Source organism: Chiloscyllium plagiosum, unplaced genomic scaffold, assembly GCF_037043375.1.
Source record: "Chiloscyllium plagiosum isolate Xiang-an unplaced genomic scaffold, Cpla_swu_hap1 HiC_scaffold_23, whole genome shotgun sequence".
Classification (NCBI taxonomy): Eukaryota; Metazoa; Chordata; class Chondrichthyes; order Orectolobiformes; family Hemiscylliidae; genus Chiloscyllium; species Chiloscyllium plagiosum.
Genome location: NW_028270161.1, coordinates 53,371,746 through 53,390,283, shown reverse-complemented (window position 1 = coordinate 53,390,283; position 18,538 = coordinate 53,371,746). Strand labels below are relative to the sequence as shown.

General features: G+C 43.3%; 1 protein-coding gene across 4 annotated transcripts in view; it reads left to right on the top strand.

Annotated features, from left to right (window-relative positions):
• Window positions 1-18,538, top strand: part of LOC122561588 (ATP-binding cassette sub-family C member 9-like) — a 200,061-nt gene that overhangs the window by 93,977 nt on the left and 87,546 nt on the right. For all 4 annotated transcript variants that reach the window (XM_043713429.2, XM_043713430.2, XM_043713427.2 and 1 more), the window contains exon 14: window positions 530-638. In XM_043713429.2, coding sequence (XP_043569364.1) covers window positions 530-638 — 109 coding nt within the window. The remainder of the gene's footprint in view (window positions 1-529; window positions 639-18,538) is intronic.

Below are 18,538 nucleotides of genomic sequence, written 5' to 3'. Positions count from 1 at the left end.
GTTGATTTGCAAGCATACATTCAGATCAGAGAATCTCCTCCAGACCCAGGAGTCTTGATTGATTGGTCATGGGGGCTATCCTTGAACGACGTGGTCGAGAGTTGGTGCAGACTTTGAGCATCATGAGCCTCATGTTTGTGCAAAGCCACCTGCTTGTGTACAACATGCAAGTGGAGTAGGTTTATCTGCCAAGATTAGAGTGGTGCTGGAAAAACACGGCAAGTCAGGCAGCATCCAAGGAAGAGGAAAACCGACATTTCGGGCAAAAGCCTTTTATGAGGTTTCGGATGAAGAGTTCCTGCCCGAAACGTTGATTCTCCTGCTCCTCGAATGCTGCCTGACCTGCTGTGCTTTTCCAGCACTACTCTAATCTTGACTCTAATCTCCAGCATCTGCAGTACCCACTTTCGCCAAGGTTTACCTGTGCCTGCTTTGTTCATTTTAAATTGAGGTTAGAATCTGTGGGAATAATGCACTGGATTTCAGAAGTGATGCTGAAGCATTTTTCTTTTGTCGAATCTTCCAACAGCCAACAGAAGTTGAAAGAATTCCTGATGAGCGATGAGATTTCAGATGATGGCTTTCGGGGTGGTGAGACCTCATTGAATGTAGAGACATGCAAAAAACATTCTGGAGTGGTAAGTAATAAAACCCTCTGCAAAAGAGTAGAGATTTTCTTTTCCCAGATGCAAAAGTCAATATCCAGAAATGCAAAACTGATGTGATCAATCTTGGCTAAACTTTAACAGAAAAATTGCAAATTGAGAACCGAATAGATTTGAGGTTCCATTGCAATAATCTCTCATCATATAAACCAATACAAAGAGGCATTTAAAGTTATGGGCATGACACTAAAATCAGATTAAACAGTTATTAGCTGCAGTGTTGTGCCTTCCATAGAGAAAAATAACTTTCACAAAGAGAAATGAAGTTTTGATTATTAGCTGAAAAATGTACTTGACCCATTTTCACATTTTAAAATTTTATGTGTAACAAATGAGTAAAACCATTATTGACTAAACAGTATTTTCTTTGTGTACTTATATTTTAAACTACGGAGAGGAGCACTGCTGTTTTATTACTTGTAACATGTTACACTCCCCATGGAATTCTAGTCCTCATAATGGGCAGCCCACAAATGCTTCCGTACTCCGATGGGTTCATGTATTCCCGTTTCAGCAGGCAGTAACTTCTTGGGTCAGTCTCCAACTGCATTCTTCATTCTTCAGAAAGCTCCTTAAATCTGTCAGCAGTAGTAAAGGCTGTTGTGATGATTCCCCTATCCTCCCTCCAAATTTTCCAACTGTCCCAGGACAAATCCTGAAATTTTGAGAAACCTCAAAGATGCATATTTTCAAGTGCAGACCATTTCCTTTCTGAATCCACTATGGTAGCCTGAAGAACCAAATAGACTTTTCTGTCAGTCCAGAGACCCCTCTCTGTTTGAGACATTCATTTGGAGGAAAACGTGTAACCTAATCTCAAAAATTAGTTTATCCACTTCCCTATGGTATTGAGAAACACATTGACTTTGCTTAAAATCCAAGGAGAACTGCCAATTAAGTATCGTGACTCCAACTGACATTCATATTTAGAAGAACCACTTGAACTTGGTACTGACAAATCCCATTTTCAATGGAATGAGTGCCCAATCCTGCAGTTTGTAATTTGTATTTGTTATAGCAGACATAATTGCTCTTAAAAGGCAAATGTGGCCTGTGGAGCTATGGACTATAAATTTCCTGCCCATTCTTTTTTTTTGAAAAGCAGCATATCTATGACCTTGAGTTGAAAAATATTGATTGCAATTTGAGTCAATACTTCTGAACATAACCTTACTGGCAAATATTAGAGTATGATCATGATGGTGAGGGGGTTGTATATTCCCAGTTTGATTGACAGTGCCAAGAAGTTATTAAAGCTTTTGCTGCCTTTGATGTTGTTCTATGAATATAACTTCTTGATAAGGGATTAAGTACTTGAAGATATTTAAATATATTGAACAGGGTTATTTTTAAGGATTGTTTATTTCATATATGGTTGAATTCTGTCATAGAAACATAAAAAATGGAGCAGGGTTGGCATCATCAAGCCCACTCTGCCATTTAACATATTCAGATGGTTCCTAATCTCAACACTTTACTCTTTCTCCTCTCCTGACTCCCCTTAAGTTCTTTAGCCTCAAGACATTTTTTTTCTCAAACATATGCTGTCATGTGGCCAGCAAGCCTTCTGTGGTAGAGAATTCCACAATTTCACCACACTGAGTGGAGAAGTTTCTCATCTCAATCTGAATTGGCCAACACAGTTTCTGAGACCATGGCACCTTGTTCTGCATTCTCCCCCAGCTAGGGGGGAAACATCATCCTGCACCCACTCTGTTCTGTCCCTGTTAGAACTTTATATATTTCAGTGAGACTCTCTTGCATTCTTTGGAACTCCAATGAACACAGGCACAATCAACCTAATGTACCCTCATACGACCAATCTGCCATCCTAAAAATCAGCTTAGTGAACCTTTGCTACAGTCTCTCCATAGTAATTATATTTTCTCTTGAGTAAGGAGACCAAGACTGCACACAATACTCCACGTGTGACCTCACCAAGGTCCTGTAAAGCTGCAGTAAGATATCCCTGCTCCAGTACTCCAACCCTTTTGCAATGAAGGCCAACAATCCATGAGCCTTCCTAACTGCTCACTGCATTGTACATCTGCTTTTAGTTACCAGTGTATGGAGATAACCGGATGTCTTTGCACATCAACATTTCCCAATATCTCACTATATAAATACTACCCTGCAATTCTGTTTTTTCGACTAAAGTGGACAATTTACACTTATCCACATTAGACTGCATTTGCCATGCATTTGCCCATTCACTCAACTTGTCTAAATCATTTGAAACCTCTTCATATCCTCCTCATCACTCACTATTGCACTGGATGTGGAGGAGAGGATCAAAAAAACGATTCTGGGTAGGAGTGAAAGGAACAGGATGGTCATTATGGGAGACTTTAACTTCCCCAACATTGACTGGAAATGCTCTAACTCTAGTACATCAGATGGATCAGTTTTTGTCCAATGTGTGCAGGAGGGTTTCCTGACACAGTATGTCGAAGGGCTGACAAGAGGGGAGGCCACACTGGATCTGGTGCTTGGTAATGAATCAGGCCAGGCATTTGATTCAGTGGTAGGTGAGCACTTTGGAGACAGTGACCATAATTCAGTTATGTTTAGTTGAGCGATGGAAAGGGATAGGTATATGCCACAGGGCAAGAGTTATTGATGGGGCAAGGGCAAGTATAATGCAATTAGGCAAGACTTAAGATGCATAGAATGGGGTAGCAAAATGCAGGGGATGGGGACAATCGAAATGTGAAGCTGGTTTAAGGAACAGATATTGCGTGTCCTTAATAGACATCTCTCTGTTAGACAGGGAGGAAGTGATAAGGCAAGGGGACCATGGTTTACTACAGAAATTCTCTTGTTAAGGGGAAGAAGGAGGCTTATGTGACGATGAGACAAGATGGTTCAGATGAGGCGATGGAGAGTTACAGACTAGCTAGGAAGGATTTAAAGAGAGAGTTAAGAAGAGCAAAGAGAGGACATGAGCAGTCTTTAGCAGGTAGAATACAGGAGAACCCTAAAGCTTTCTATAGGTACTTGAAGAATAAAAGGATGACCAGGGTAGGAATAGGGCCAGTTGAAGGCAGAAGTGGGAAGTTGTGTGTGTACCCTTTGGAGATCGGAGAGGTGCCAAACAAATATTCTCATCGGTTTTCACTCAGGAAGAGGAGAATATTGTAGAGAAGAAGAATGAGATATGAGATATTCAACTATAAAGATTGAGGTTAATAAGGAAGAGGTGTTATCAATTCTAGAAGGAGTGAAAGTAGACAAGTCCCCTGGGCTGGATGGGATTTATCCAAGGATTCTCTAGGAAGCTAGGGAGGAGGTGTTGGAGCCTTTGGCTTTGATCTTTGAGTCATCATTGTCTACAGGTTTAATACCAGAGGACTGAAGGATTGCAAATGTTGTGCCCTTGTTCAAGAAGGGCAGTAGAGATGACCCAGCTAATTATAGTCCAGTTAGCCTTACGTCTGTTGTCAGAAAAGTTTTGGAAAGAATTATAAGAGATAGGATTTATAATCATCTAGCAAGCAACTATTCGATTTCAGATGGTTTCGTCAAGGGCAGGTCAGGTCTCACAAATCTCATTGAGTTTTTTGATGAGGGTGGCCAAGCATGTGGATGAGGGTAGGGCAGTTGACGTAGTATACATGGACTTCAGTAAAGCCTTTGATAAGGTTCCACATGGCAAGCTGTTGGAGCAAATGCAGAGGCATGGGATTGAGGATGATTTAGCAGTTTGGATTAGAAACTGGCTTTCTGAAAGAAGGCAACGAGTGGTGGTTGATGGAAAATGTTCAGCCTGGAGTCCAGTTACTAGTGGTGCGCCATAAGGATGTATTTTGGGACCACTGCTTGGGGTTTGTCATTTTTATAAATGACTTTGATGTAGGCATTGGTGGATGGGTTAGTAAGTTTGCAAATGACACTAAAGTCTGTGGAGTAGTGGACAGTGTGGAAGAATGTTGCAGGTTGCAGGGGGACTTGGATAAACTGCAGAATTGAGCTGAGAGGTGGAAAATGGAGTTCAATGCAGATAAATGTGAGGTGGTTCACTTTGGGAAGAATAACAGGAAGGCAGAGTACTGGGTCAATGGAAAGATTCTTGCTAGTGTGGATGTGCAGAGGGATCTTGGAGTCCATGTACATAGATCGCTGAAAGTTGCCACCCAGGTTGTTAAGAAGGCATACGATGTGTCAAGTTTTATTGGTAGAGGGATTGAGTTCCGGAGCCGTAATGTCATGCTGCAACTATACAAAATGCTAGTGCAGGCACACTTGGAATATTGCATACGGTTCTGGTGGCCCCAGTACAGGAAGGATGTGGAAGCATTGGAAAAGGTGCAGAGGAGATTTACCAGGATGTTGCCTGGTCTGGAGGGAAGGTTTTATGAGTAAAGGCTGAGAGACTTGAGTCTGTTCTCTTTGGAAAGAAGAAGGCTAAGAGGGGATTTGATAGAGACATAGAAGATGATCAGAATATTAGGTAGGTAGACAGTGAAAGTCTTTTTCCTAGGATGATGTCAGCTTGTACGAGGGGGCATAGTTACAAATTGAGGGATGATAGATTTAAGCCAGATGTCAGAGGCAGGTTCTTCACTCAGAGAGTGGTAAGGCCTTTGATAAGGTGCCACATGGGAGGCTGCTGAGCAAGGTGAGGGCCCACGGTGTTCGAGGTGAGCTACTGGTATGGATAGAGGATTGGCTGTCTGACAGAAGGCAGAGAGTTGGGATAAAGGTTCTTTTTCGGAATGGCAGCCGGTGACAAGCGGTGTCCCGCAGGGTTCAGTGTTGGGGCCGCAGCTGTTCACATTATATATTAATGATCTGGATGAAGGGACTGGGGGCATTCTAGCGAAGTTTGCTGATGATACAAAGTTAGGTGGACAGGCAGGTAGTACTGAGTGGGGAGGCTGCAGAAGGATCTAGACAGTTTGGAGGAGTGGTCCAGGAAATGGTTGATGGAATTCAATGTGAGCAAATGCGAGGTCTTGCACTTTGAGAAAAAGAATAGAAACATGGATTACTTTCTAAATGGTGAGAAAATTCGTAAAGCCAAAGTACAGAGGGATCTGGGAGTGCTAGTTGAGGATTCTCTAAAGGTAAACATGCAGGTTGAGTCCGTGATTAAGAAAGCGAATGCAATGTTGTCAATTATCTCAAGGGGGTTGGAATATAAAAGCAGCGATGTGCTACTGAGACTTTATAAAGCTCTGGTTAGGCCCCATTTGGAGTACTGTGTCCAGTTTTGGTCCCCACACCTCAGGAAGGACATACTGGCACTGGAGCATGTCCAGCGGAGATTCACACGGATGATCCCTGGAATGGTAGGTCTAACATACGAGGAACGGCTGAGGATCCTGGGATTGTATTCATTGGAGTTTAGATTAAGGGGAGATATAATAGAAACTTACAAGATAATACATGGCTTGGAGAGGGTGGATGCTAGGAAATTGTTTCCGTTAGGTGAGAAGACTAGGACCCGTGGACACAGCCTTAGAATTTGAGGGGGTCAATTCAGAACAGAAATGCGGAGACATTTCTTCAGCCAGAGAGTGGTGGGCATGTGGAATTGATTGCCACAGAGTGCAGTGGAGGCTGGGACGCTAAATGTCTTCAAGGCAGAAATTGATAAATTCTTGGTCACAAGGAATTAAGGGCTACGGGGAGAATGCAGGTAAGTGGAGTTGAAATGCCCATCAGCCATGATTGAATGGCGGAGTGGACTCGATGGGCCGAATGGCCTTACTTCCGCTCCTATGTCTTATGGTCTTATGGTCTTGTGGAATGCCCTACCTGCCAATGTAGTTAATTCAGCCACATTAGGGAGATTTAAACAGTCCTTGGATAAGCATATGGATGATGTTGGGATAGTGTAGGGGGATGGGCTTAGATTAATTCACAGGTCGGCGCAACATCGAGGGCCAAAGGGCCTGTTCTGCACTGTATTGTTCTATATTCTATCTTCTAATTTTGTGTTGTCAGGAAGCGTGGAGATACTACATTTGATTCCCTCATCAAAATCATTGACATTTTATGAATAGCTGAGACTAAATCCCTGTGATAGTTGGCTTGCCACTACTTCTCTATCTCCTGTCTGTGAGCTAATTCCCAATCTGGGCTAGTAAATTATCATCAGTCCTATATGCTTTGAATTTTCATACTGATATTTTGTATGGAACTTTATTAAAAGCTTTCTGAAAACCCAAAAGCACCATTTCCACTGATTTTCTCTCACATATTCTACTAGCTATGTTCTCAGAACACTCCAGATTGTCAAACACTATTTTCCTCTCATAAATCCATGCTGACCTTTTGTAATCCTGTTGGTATTTTCTAAGTGTCCTGTAATTATATCCTTTTCAGCAGACTCCCACATTTTCTCCAGTACTGATGTTAGGCTAATCAGTCTGTAACTCCTTTCCCTCCTCACCACCCTCGTTTTATAAGTGGTAGAGTTGGGGGTTGCTTGTAGAGACTTAAGAGCTTTATCTTATTTTATTTCAGCATTTGCTCATGAGATTTATCTTGGTGAATATTGGGTGAGTTGGCATGAAGTATAAGGGTAAATGATGGTGAATGTCATATGGGTGATTATGGGTTGGTATAAATTTTAACCAGGTTGTCATGAGTTTGAGGTCAACTCATAAAGTCATAGTGTCCTATAGTACAGAGACAGACCCATTGGCCCAAACTGGTCCCCCATTTTCCTGCACTTGAGCCATTTCCTTCTAAACCTTTCCTATCCATATATTTATCCAAATGCCTTTAAATGTTGTTAATGTACCCGCCTCTACCATTTCCACTAGCAGCTCATTCCACATGCATACCTCTGTGCAAAAGCTGTTGCCCCTCAGGTTCCCATTTATTCTTTCCCCTCTAACCTTAAACTGATACCCTCTCGTCCTCAATTCCCCAACCCTGGGAAAAAGACTGAGTGCATTCACCCTATCCAAACCTCTCATGATCTTATACACTTCTATACCCCCCTTCAGTCTCCTGCGCTCTAAAGAAAAAAGTCCTAGCTTGATCAACCTCTCCCTATAACTCAGACAGTTGAGTCCTGGGAACATCCTTGTTAGCACTACATTCTGAGTACAATGCGGCAATAATGTGATTCTGATAAGCAGTCCATGTTCAAATGCAACAAGACCTGGGCCAACCAGTGGCAAATAACATTTGTGCCTAACGAATGCCAGGTAATGACCATCACAAACAAGAGACAATCTAACCACCATCCCTTGACATTCAATGGCGTTACCATCACTGAAATCCCTACCATCAACATTTTTGGGGTTATCATTGACCGGAAACTCACTGGACTCAGCACATAAACACCATGGCTACAAGAGCAGGTCAGAGGCTAGGAATACTCCGGCAACTAACTCCTATCCTGAGGTGCAAAAGCCTGTCCATCATCTACAAGGCACAAGTCAGCAGTGTGATGGAATATTCCCCACTTGTCTGGATGAGTGCAGCTCTAGCAACACTCAAGAAGCTTGACACCCTCCGGGACAAAGCAGCCAGCTTCATTGACACTACAATCACAAGCTTCCACTCCCTCCACCACCAACACTCAGTAGCAGTAGTGTGCACTATCTACAACATGCACTGCCGAAATTCATCAAAGATCCTTAGACCTCATCTTCTGACGACCATTTCCATCGAGAAGGACAAGGGCAACAGATATATGGAAATACCACCCCCTACAAATTCCTCTCCAAGCCACTCAGTATCTGACTTGGAAATACATTGCCGTCTCTTCACTGTCGCTGGTTCCAAATCCTTGCATTGTGGGTCAACCCACAGCAGGTGGACTGCAGCGGTTCAAGAAGAAAGCTCACCACCACCTTCTCAAGGGCAACTAGGGACAGACAATAAATGCAGCTCAACCAACAAAACCCAACAAATATTATGGGGATGTGTGGATAGGCATATGTTGGCACAAAGGGTATAAGGCGTCAGCGGGGTAGGGGGTTGGTGGTGGAGGTGCATGGATGGGCCGTAGGGAGTTGGTGAAGGGGGTGTGAATTGCGAGGGCTAGAGAGTCTAGTATTGAGAAAAAAAGAGTTTCACAGAAGCTAGATGGGCCTTTTAACTTGTTGCCACTGATTATCAGCAATCTCTATATTCTCCTCCCGACTGTCTCTGGCACGATTAACAGACCTGACACTCGAGCCTACCATTCCGACCAGAATGAAGGTTTGGAAATCTAGGGACAACATTTTTTTTGTTTGAGTCGGGTACAGTAAGCTGGAAAATTTCCCACCTCGGGAGCGACAATCTGGGCCGGCATCTAATCATTGCAAACTCTGTGTCTCTGGACGCAAATACTTTGCATCTTTTTCTCAGTTATGTAGTCTGAGCTTTCCTTTCAAGAGTTTGATTGTTAAAGGTCAGCAGACCACAGAGCATGCATGCTCTCTCCGAATACCCAAAAGTGAACTTCCAATCTCAAAACTTAATATTCTTTTAAAACACATAATTGCAACAGTTTTTCAGTTAACCATAAATCCCTTCCCACTGATTTAGTTATGAGACAATCCTCTTATTCTTGGAGAAAGTGAGGACTGCAGATGCAGGAGTTCAGAGTCAAGAGTGTCGTGCTGGAAAAGAACAGCGGGTCAGGCAGCATCTGAGGAGCAGGAAAATTGATAGTTCAGTCATAAGACCTTCATCATGAAGGGCTTATGCCCAAAACATCGATCCTCCTGCTCCTTGGAAGCTACCTGACCTGCTGTACTCAATCCTTTTATTCTTGTTGAACCCTGCTACTACAGGGTTAAGTGGCTTAACAGTCCATGAAATGTTGGCCTAATGCTGAAAAATGACAAACCAGCGAGCTATAAATTCAGTTTTCACTAAACTTTGAAACAGTGAGGTCATCCAAATGTTATTTGTGGGACGTCAAAAATCTGGCACTTTGTTTGACGACCATCGTGGTTACATAGCAACCGACTGATATATGATTTTATTAAAAGCCTAATTACCAAAAAGTTATTAGGGAAAAAAAAATTGAATCCCTTGAATTTGGAAGCAACTTTTTAAGTATAGGTAGGGAATGGCTAGCTGGGAGGAGTCTCAGGGTACAGCTAAAAGTAGGTACTTTCGTGAGTGCAGTGTAATTCATTGTGTCCCACAGGGGCCTGTACTGGGGCCTCAGATTTTCACCATATTTATAAATGACTCGAATGAAAGATTGGACTTGTATTCAAGTCTGCAGTTGTTATGTTAAATACCACAATATCTCATGGAGGTGGAAACAGAGAAGAGATGCTGATGGATTAACTGAGTGGATAAAACCAGCAGACGGAGTTGAATGGGGCAAGTCCTCCTACTCTTCTTCTTACAAGGGTGAATCATGTTTCACTACATTCCATTCAATTAGAAAGGTAACAAGGAGCTAAGGGCTTTGCTTGCACATTGTGTGAAGTGTTCATCAGACACCGAAGGTCAGACTGTTGTGAGTCTGGAATTCCATTGTAAATGACCCGGGTGAGAGTACTTACCAGAAGTGGAAGGGGGTGGGGGGTAGTCAAAAGGCAAAAAAGGATATCAGTTGCAAAGGACATGGTCTGAGTTGGCTTTATTTGCATCTGAGACAGAGACCATGTAAGCTGAAACAGTCATTTTCAGGACTGTAACTAGTGAAATGCCTCAAGAATTAGTGCTTGACTTTGGGGTGGCACAATGGCTCAGTGGTTAACACTGCTACCTCACGATGCCAGGGTCCAAGGTTCAATTTCAGCCTCAGGTGACTTTCTGTGCGGTGTTTACATGTTCTCCCCCTGTCTGCTTGGCTAGGTGGATTAGCTATGGGAAATGTAGGCCAAGGTGTGGGTCTGGGTGGGATGCTCTCCAAAGGGTTGATGTAGACTCAATGGGCCAAATGACCTGCTTCCCCACTGTAGGGATTCTGGTCGAGCTATTTGCAATCTACATCGATGACTTGGATGAGGGAATTAATGAATGCAAGTTTACTGTTTTTACAAATTTATTTTGAAATAGAAGCTGTGATTACAACGTAATTAGGAGAACAGAAAATAGAGATGAAATGGGAAATAGACAGTCTAATGTTGGGATGCATGAGATTGTTGTTTTCTTGGAAAAATGACAAACCAGAGAATAAATGTTAATGTTTAGAGGGGTTTTGGGTCTGTGTACACAAATCACTGAAAATGAGCAATACACAGCTACAACAAGCAAATAGGAAAGTGAGTGGCCTTTAAGCCTTTCTTGCATGGAGCTTGGAATGTCAGAGTATGGAAATCTTGTGGAAATCATATGGAACTTTGACAGATTGTACTTTGATCTCTGAGCACAGTTGCAGTTTCATTATCTCATGGAAGGTGCACTTGCTTTACAGGGGATCCTACAAGGGCTTACAAAGTTGATTCCAGGAATGAGGTAGTTGTTCTGCAAGGAGCTTGAGTAGCATACACCTTTTATTCTCTGGAGTTTGGAAGAACGAAAGGTGCTCTTATTGAAGTATTTAAAGTTCTAGGAGGTCTTCATGGTATAGATGCTGAAATATCATTTCCCCCAACCAGGAGAGTCTGGAACATGTGAGCATATGATTCAGGAGCAGAGGTCAGCCATTCAACTCCTTGAGGCTGCTCTGCTGTTCATAAGATCATGGCAGGTCCGATTGTAACTTCCAATCCACATTTCCACCTAACGCTGATAAACTGTTCACCCTTGCTTAACAGGAACGTCTCTATCTCTGTGTTAAAAATGTTCAAGAGCTCTGCTTCCACCACCTTTTAGTTGCAAAGACTCCCGACTCTTTGAGAGAAACAAAACAGCCTGTTAGGAACGGGTGACTCCTGATTTTTAAACAGTGATTCCTAGTTCTGGGTTGTCCCAGCAGTGAAAATATCCTCTCTTCATCCACACTGTCAAGAATCCTTCAGGATTTTATATGTTTCAATCAAATCTCCACCTAATCTTTTAAACTGCAACAGACACAAGCCTAGCCTTTCAAGTGTATCTTGAACTGAATCCTGTAGCTGTCAGATTACACAAAAGCAAAATCATTTGAATGCTGAAAATCTAAAATAGAAAAGGTTGGAAATATTCTGCGTTACCTTTGCCTACACCTTCACTGTTGTCCCAATCCTGACTGTCAATGCTATCCCATTCACCATGGTCACTTCTGCATCATTATCACTGCCTCTAAGGCACGCTGGCTCAGTGGTTAGCAGTGCTGCCTCACAGCACTAGGAACGTGGGTTTGATTCCACCCTCTGGCAACTGTCTGTGTGGAGTTTGCACATTTCTCCCCATGTCTGCGTGGGTTTCCTCCAGATGCTCCAGTTTCCTCCCACAGTCCAAAGATGTGCAGGTTTGGTGGATTAGCCATAGGAAATGCAGAGTTATGGGGGTGGGTCTGGGTAGGATGCTCTTTGGAGGGTTGGTGTGGACTTGATGGGCTGAATGGACTGCTTCTGCCCTATAGGTACTTCTGTGCCACTCACCACTGCACCTGCCACCCCTTCCCAATGTCGCTGCTATCCTATGGATGGAATAGCACTAAGTGGTGTCTCAGAAGCAGGAGAGGTGGTGAGGCATCCCCAGTGAGTGAGTGGGAAGTGCAGAGGGCAGGAAGGATTTGTACAGTCACAGTGGACAAGTGAACATGATGCATGCAATAATGAGGGTTGTAATCGTGAGATGCAGTCCCATTCAGTGACACAGGTCGAGGGAGTGCTGGCCCCGTGAGTGTGAGGTAGCAGAAAGAAGATGGTGACATTTCCTTTCACAGATCATTGAGTTTCTTCCTGCAGGACTGAGGGTCTGGATTCACTCAGGACATAGGACTGACCTGAGCTGCAACCTGCTGAGGTTGGCTTGTCTGGTGGCATGGCCTCCTGTAGGCGTAAGCCGGAAGAAGCACTTCCCTCATCTCATTCAACAAAGTGCTTCAACTTATAATGGAAAAGGTCTGCCCATGTTCTCCAAATAAGGACTCAAGTCAATGAGGAGTAAGAGAAGGAGACATTCTTTTCACTCAAAAGGCTGTAAAGCGCTGGAATTCTGTACCCCCAGAGGACAGTAAATGCTTGGTCATTGAGCAGGCTCAAGTCAGAGATTGGGAGAAATTTGGACTTGCATGGAACCAAAGAATATGAAAATTGGGTGGAAAGTGCAGTGAGTGAGGATTCTTCGAGAGTACAAGAGAGATTTACCAAAATGCTTCCAGCAATGAAGGATTTTAACCACAAGCTTCATTTGGGGAAACTGGGATTATTCCCCTTGGTGTAGAGAAAATTGTGGGGAACTCTGATGGAGCTGGATGAGATTTCAACAGAATCAGAGAAAGAAATGCTATTCCTAAGAGCTGATGAAATAAGGACAAGGGGACATAAACTTACGGTTTTGGGCATGAGATGCTAGAGTCGTAGAATCATAGAGATGCACAGTATGGAAATAGATCCTTCAGTCCAACTCATCCATGCTGACCAGATATTCTAAATTACTCCAGTCCCATTTGAAACATAGAACATACAATACAGAACAGTATAGCACAGTACAGGGCCTTCGGACCTCGATGTTGTGCCAATCTTTTATTCTACTCTAAGATCAAACTAACCTACATACCGTTCATTTTATTATCATCAATGTGCCTATCCAAGAGTCACTTAAAATGTCCCTAATGTATCTGACACTACTACCACTGCTGGCAGTGCACTCCACACACCCACACTCTCTGTGTGAAGAACCCACCTCTGACATATCCCCTAAAACCTCCTCCAATCACCTTAAAATTATGCCCCCTTGAGAGCCATTTCTGCCCTGGGAAAATATCTCTGACCTGATTATTCACTCTATCCATGCCTCACATCATCTTGTACACCTTTATCAAATCGCCTCTCATCCTTCTTTACTCCAATGAGAAAAGCTCTTGCTCCCTCAACCTTTCTTCATAAGACATGCCCTCCCGTCCAGGCAGCATCCTAGTAAATCTCCTCTGCACCCTCTCTAAAGCTTCCACATCCTTCCTATAATAAGGCGACCAGAACTGAACACAATATTCCAAGTGTGGTCTCACCAGGGCTTTATAGAACTGCAGCATAACCCCTGCTAATGAAAGCCAACACACCATATGCCTTCTTAACAACCCTATCTATTTGGGTGATAACTTTGAGGGATCTATGGACACGGACCCCAAGATCTCTCTGCTCCTCCAGATTGCCAAGAATCCTACCTTTAACCTTGAAATCTGCATTCAAATTCGACCTTCCAAAGTGAATGACTTCACACTTTTCCAGGTTGAACTCCATCTGCTACTTCTCAGCTCAGCTCTACATCCTGTCAATGTTCCATTGCAAACAGCCCTCCACATGATCCACAAGTCCACCAAACTTTGTGTCATCAGCAAACTTACTAACCCACCCTTCCACTACCTTATCCTAGTCATTTATAAAAATCACAAAGAGCAGAGGTCTCAGAACAGATCCCTGCGGAATACCACTAGTCACGGAGTTCCAGGCTGAATACTTTCCATCTACTACAGGTAGAGGATCCTTTATCTGAAGTTCCAAAATCCGAAAGGTTATCTTGTGAACCTTTTTTCTCATTAACAAGGTTGTTTGGCATGCAAGGTTAATCTAAATTGCCACCCACTCAATGCATGTCACTCAGGTATGATGTGGAGGGGCGTGGCCCAGCACTGGCAGGCCTGGATTCAATCTCAAGGGCTATTTTAGTTAGTAAGTCTGCTCCTCCAATATGATTTTGAAAAAAATCATCATCAAACTGTCACTTATTCTGAAATTTGAAAAATTGCAAATTCTGAAAAACAGCTGATGCAGATGATTTTGGATAAAGGATCGTCTACCTGTACCAACCTCTATCTTTTATGGGCCAGCCAGTTCTGTATCCAGACAACCAGATTTCCCTGTATCCTATGCCTCCTTACTTTCTGAATAAGCCTACTATGGGGAACCTTATGAAACACCTTGCTAAAATCCATATACACTACATCCACTGCTTTACCTTTGTCAATGTATTTTGTCGTATCCTCAAAGAATTCAATAAGGTTTTGTGAGGCATAACCTGCCCCTCACAAAGCCATACTGACTATCTCGTATCAAACTATGCCTTTCCAAATGACCATAAATCCTGTCTCTCAGAATCCTCTCCAATAATTTCCCCACCACAGACATAAGACTGACTGGTCTGTAATTTCCAGGATTATCCCTATTCCCCTTCTTGAACAAGGGAATAACATTTTCCACCCTCCAATCATCCAGTACTACTCTAGTGGAGAGTGAGGATGCACTCACTTCCTGTAGAAATTTTGGATATATTCCATCTTGCCCAGGGGACTTGTGTACCCTCATGAATTTCAAAAATTCCAGCACATCCTCCTTCTTAATGTCAACCTGTCTGAGATATCAGTTTGTTTCATGCTGTCCTCACAAACGACAAGGTCCCTCTCACTAATTAATACTGAAGCAAAGTATTTGTTAAGGACCTCCCCTAACTCCTCCGACTCCAGGCACAAGTTCCTTCCAATATCCCTGATCGGCCCTACCCTCACTCTGGCCATCTTCTTGTTCCTGATATGAGTGTAGAATGCCTTGGGGGTTTTTATTAAGCCTACTCGCTAAAGCTTTTTCATGCTCCCTTCCAGCTCTCCTAAGTCCATTCTTCAGTTCCTTCCTGGCTACCTTGTAACCCTCTGGAGCCCTGCCTGATCCTTGCCTCCTCAACCTTAAGTAAACTTCTTTCTTCCTCTTGACTAAATGTTCCACATCTCTAGTCATCCAAGATTCCTTCACCTGACCATCCCTTCCTGGACTTAGTGGGACAAACCTATCCAACAAGTTCCATAAACAACCTACACATTTCTGTTGTGCATTTCCCTGAGAATATCTGTTCTCAATTTATGCTCTAAAGTTCCTGCCTATTAGCATTGTAATTCCCCCTCTCCCAATTAAATACTTTCCCGTACTGTCTGCTCCTATCCCTCTCCATGTCTATAGTAACGGTCATGGAGTTGTGATCACTATCACCAAAATGCTTTCCCACTGAGAAATCTGACACTGCTCTTGGTTCGTTGCCAAGTACCAAATCCAATATGGCCTCCCCTCCAGTCAGCCTATCTACACATTGAGTCAGGAGTCCTTCTTGGACACACCTGACAAAATCTGCTTCATCCACTATTTGCACTAAAAAGGTTCCAATCAATATTAGGGAAGATGAAGTCACCCATGACAACAACCCCACTACTTCTGCACCTTTCCAAAATCTGCCTCCGAATCTGTTCCTCCACGTCTCTGTTGCTATTGACCGGTCAATAGAAAACTCCCAAAAAAGTGACTGTTCCTTTCCTGTCTCTGACTTCCACCCATACTGAAACAGTAGACAATCCCTATTCGATTACCTCCCTTTCTGCAGCTGTGATACTATACCTGATTAGCAATGCCACTTCGCCACCTCTTTTACCTCCCTCCCTATTCCTTTTGAAACGTCTAAAACCCGGAATATCCAATAACCATTCCTTCCCCTGTGTTTTCCAAGTCTGCATCATGGCCACAACATCATAGCTCAGTACTGATCCATGCTCTCAGTTCATCACCTTTATACCTGACATGCGACTGGTGAAATAACTTCTCAGAGGCCGGTATTCCATCAGGGATCACCCTTCATTTACAAATGTGTAGCCTTTGACAATAGCATTGCCACTCACTGAGGCAAGCATTCAGGGAGTCAGTATCCCTGACATTTATGCTTTCTTGTCAGCCAGGGTTCCCTGATTGGACCAGATTAACAGCACTGTGAAGTCCAGCTGGCTGACCTCATCCCTAACCCTAACCTTAACCGTGACCCCCTGCCTGATAGAGGGGACACAATGATTTCAAAAGTAAATTAGATAAATATTTAAAGAAATTAATATTATGCTCCAAAGGGCAGATAGAGGAGAATGGGACTGATTGAATCACTCCACAGATGACCTCAATGGGCTGAATGTCATCGTCCTGCACAATAATTATCATATTATTTATCAAATGGCAGAGTAAGCTACTCCTGCTCCGAGTTCTTCTGCGCCAACCCAGAAAATGGGAGGCTAAATGATTGAAGTCACTTGAGTTGAAAGGTATCTCATCAGGGTCTGAGGGGAAATGAAGATGCTGTTGTGAGGAATTTGGCATGGACCTTGAGAGGGTCTGAGTGAATGAGGCTGTGAAGAGTCAGGATGAAAGGGGTGAACAAGGTGGGATGTTCAATAGGAAAAGCAGGTGGCAAAACCTTAAAGGGATAGATGGAAATGAAATATAAATTATAGCTGCCTTGGCAGTGTTTTCGCCATTGGGTTTCGCAGGAGGGTTGAGGAATTTCCATCCTTGAACCAAGTTTCCATCAAGGCGATGGTTCCATTGTAGTCCTTCACCATCAAGTTATGAATGTCAGGATCTTGTTTACAAGGATATTCTGGAGGGCGTTTGCAGTCAGGAACGTTGATTATTAATTGGCTACCAGCATCCATGTGTCCAATTGAGATCAGTCAAGGAGGTTCGCAAAATCTGTTTGCATGGGAGAGAATGATGAGAGACTGGGAAGGGAATTTGAGTGGATAAAGTGTGGAGCTGGTAAAAGCACAGCAGGTCAAGCAGCATCAGCGGAGCAGCAGAATCGACTTTTCAGATCGGGACCCTTCATCAGTCCTGATCTGAAACATTGACTTTCCTGTGGAAATCCTGAGGGACAGGAAGGATGTACATGTAATTGTAAAGGCAAGGACTGATTAGGGATAGTCAACATGGCTTTGTGCATAGGAAATCCTTTCTCACTAATTTGATTGGGATTTTTGAAGTAACAAAGAGGATTGATGAGGGCAGAGTGGTGGACGTGATCTATACGGATTTCAGTAGGGCATTCGACATGGTTCCTCATGGAAGACTGGTTCGCAAGGTTAGATCTCATGGAATACAGGGAGACCTAGCCATTTGGATACAGAACTGGCTCGAAGGTAGAAGACAGATAGTGGTGATGGAGGGTTGTTTTTCAGACTGGAGGCCTGTGACACGTAGAGCGTTACAAGGATTGGTGCTGGGTCCTGCTGCATTTTGGGAAAGCAAATGTGAGCTGCTGCATTTTGGGAAAGCAAATCCTAGCAGGATTTATACACTTAATGGTAAGGTCCTGGGGAGTGTTGCTGAACAAAGAGACCTTGGAATGCAGGTTCATTGTTCATTGAAAGTGGAGATGCAGATAGATAGGATAGTGAAGAAGATGTTTAGTATGCTTTCTTTTATTGGTCAGAGCATTGAGTATAGGAATTGGAAGGTCATGTTATGGTTGTACAGGACATTGGTTAAGCCACTGTTGGAATATTGTGTGCAATTCTGGTCTCCTTCCTATTGGAAGGATGTTGTGAAAACTTGAAAGGATTCAGACAAGATTTACAAGCATGTTGCCAGGGTTGGAGAGTTTGAGCTATAGGGAGAGGCTGAATAGGCTGGGGGTGTTTTCCCTGGAGGTTGGAGGCTTAGGGTGACTTATAGAGGTTTATAAAATCATAATGGCTGTGGATAGGGTAAATAGACAAAGTCTGTTCCCTGGAGTGGGGGAATCCAGAACTAGAGGGCGCAGGTTTAGGGTGAGAGGGGAAAGGTATAAAAGGGACCGAAGGGGCAACATTTTCACACAGAGGCTGTTACGTGTATGGAATGAGCTGCCAGAGGAAGTGGTGGAGGCTGGTACAATTACAACATTTAAAAGGCATCTGGAGGGGTATATGAATAGGAAGGGTTTAGAGGGATATGGGCCAAGTGCTGGCAAATGTTTCTAGATTAATTTAGGATATCTGGTTGGCATGGATGAGTTGGACTGACAGGTCTGTTTCCGTGCTGTATACCTCTATGCCTCTACGATGCAGCTTGACCTGCTGTGCTTTTCCC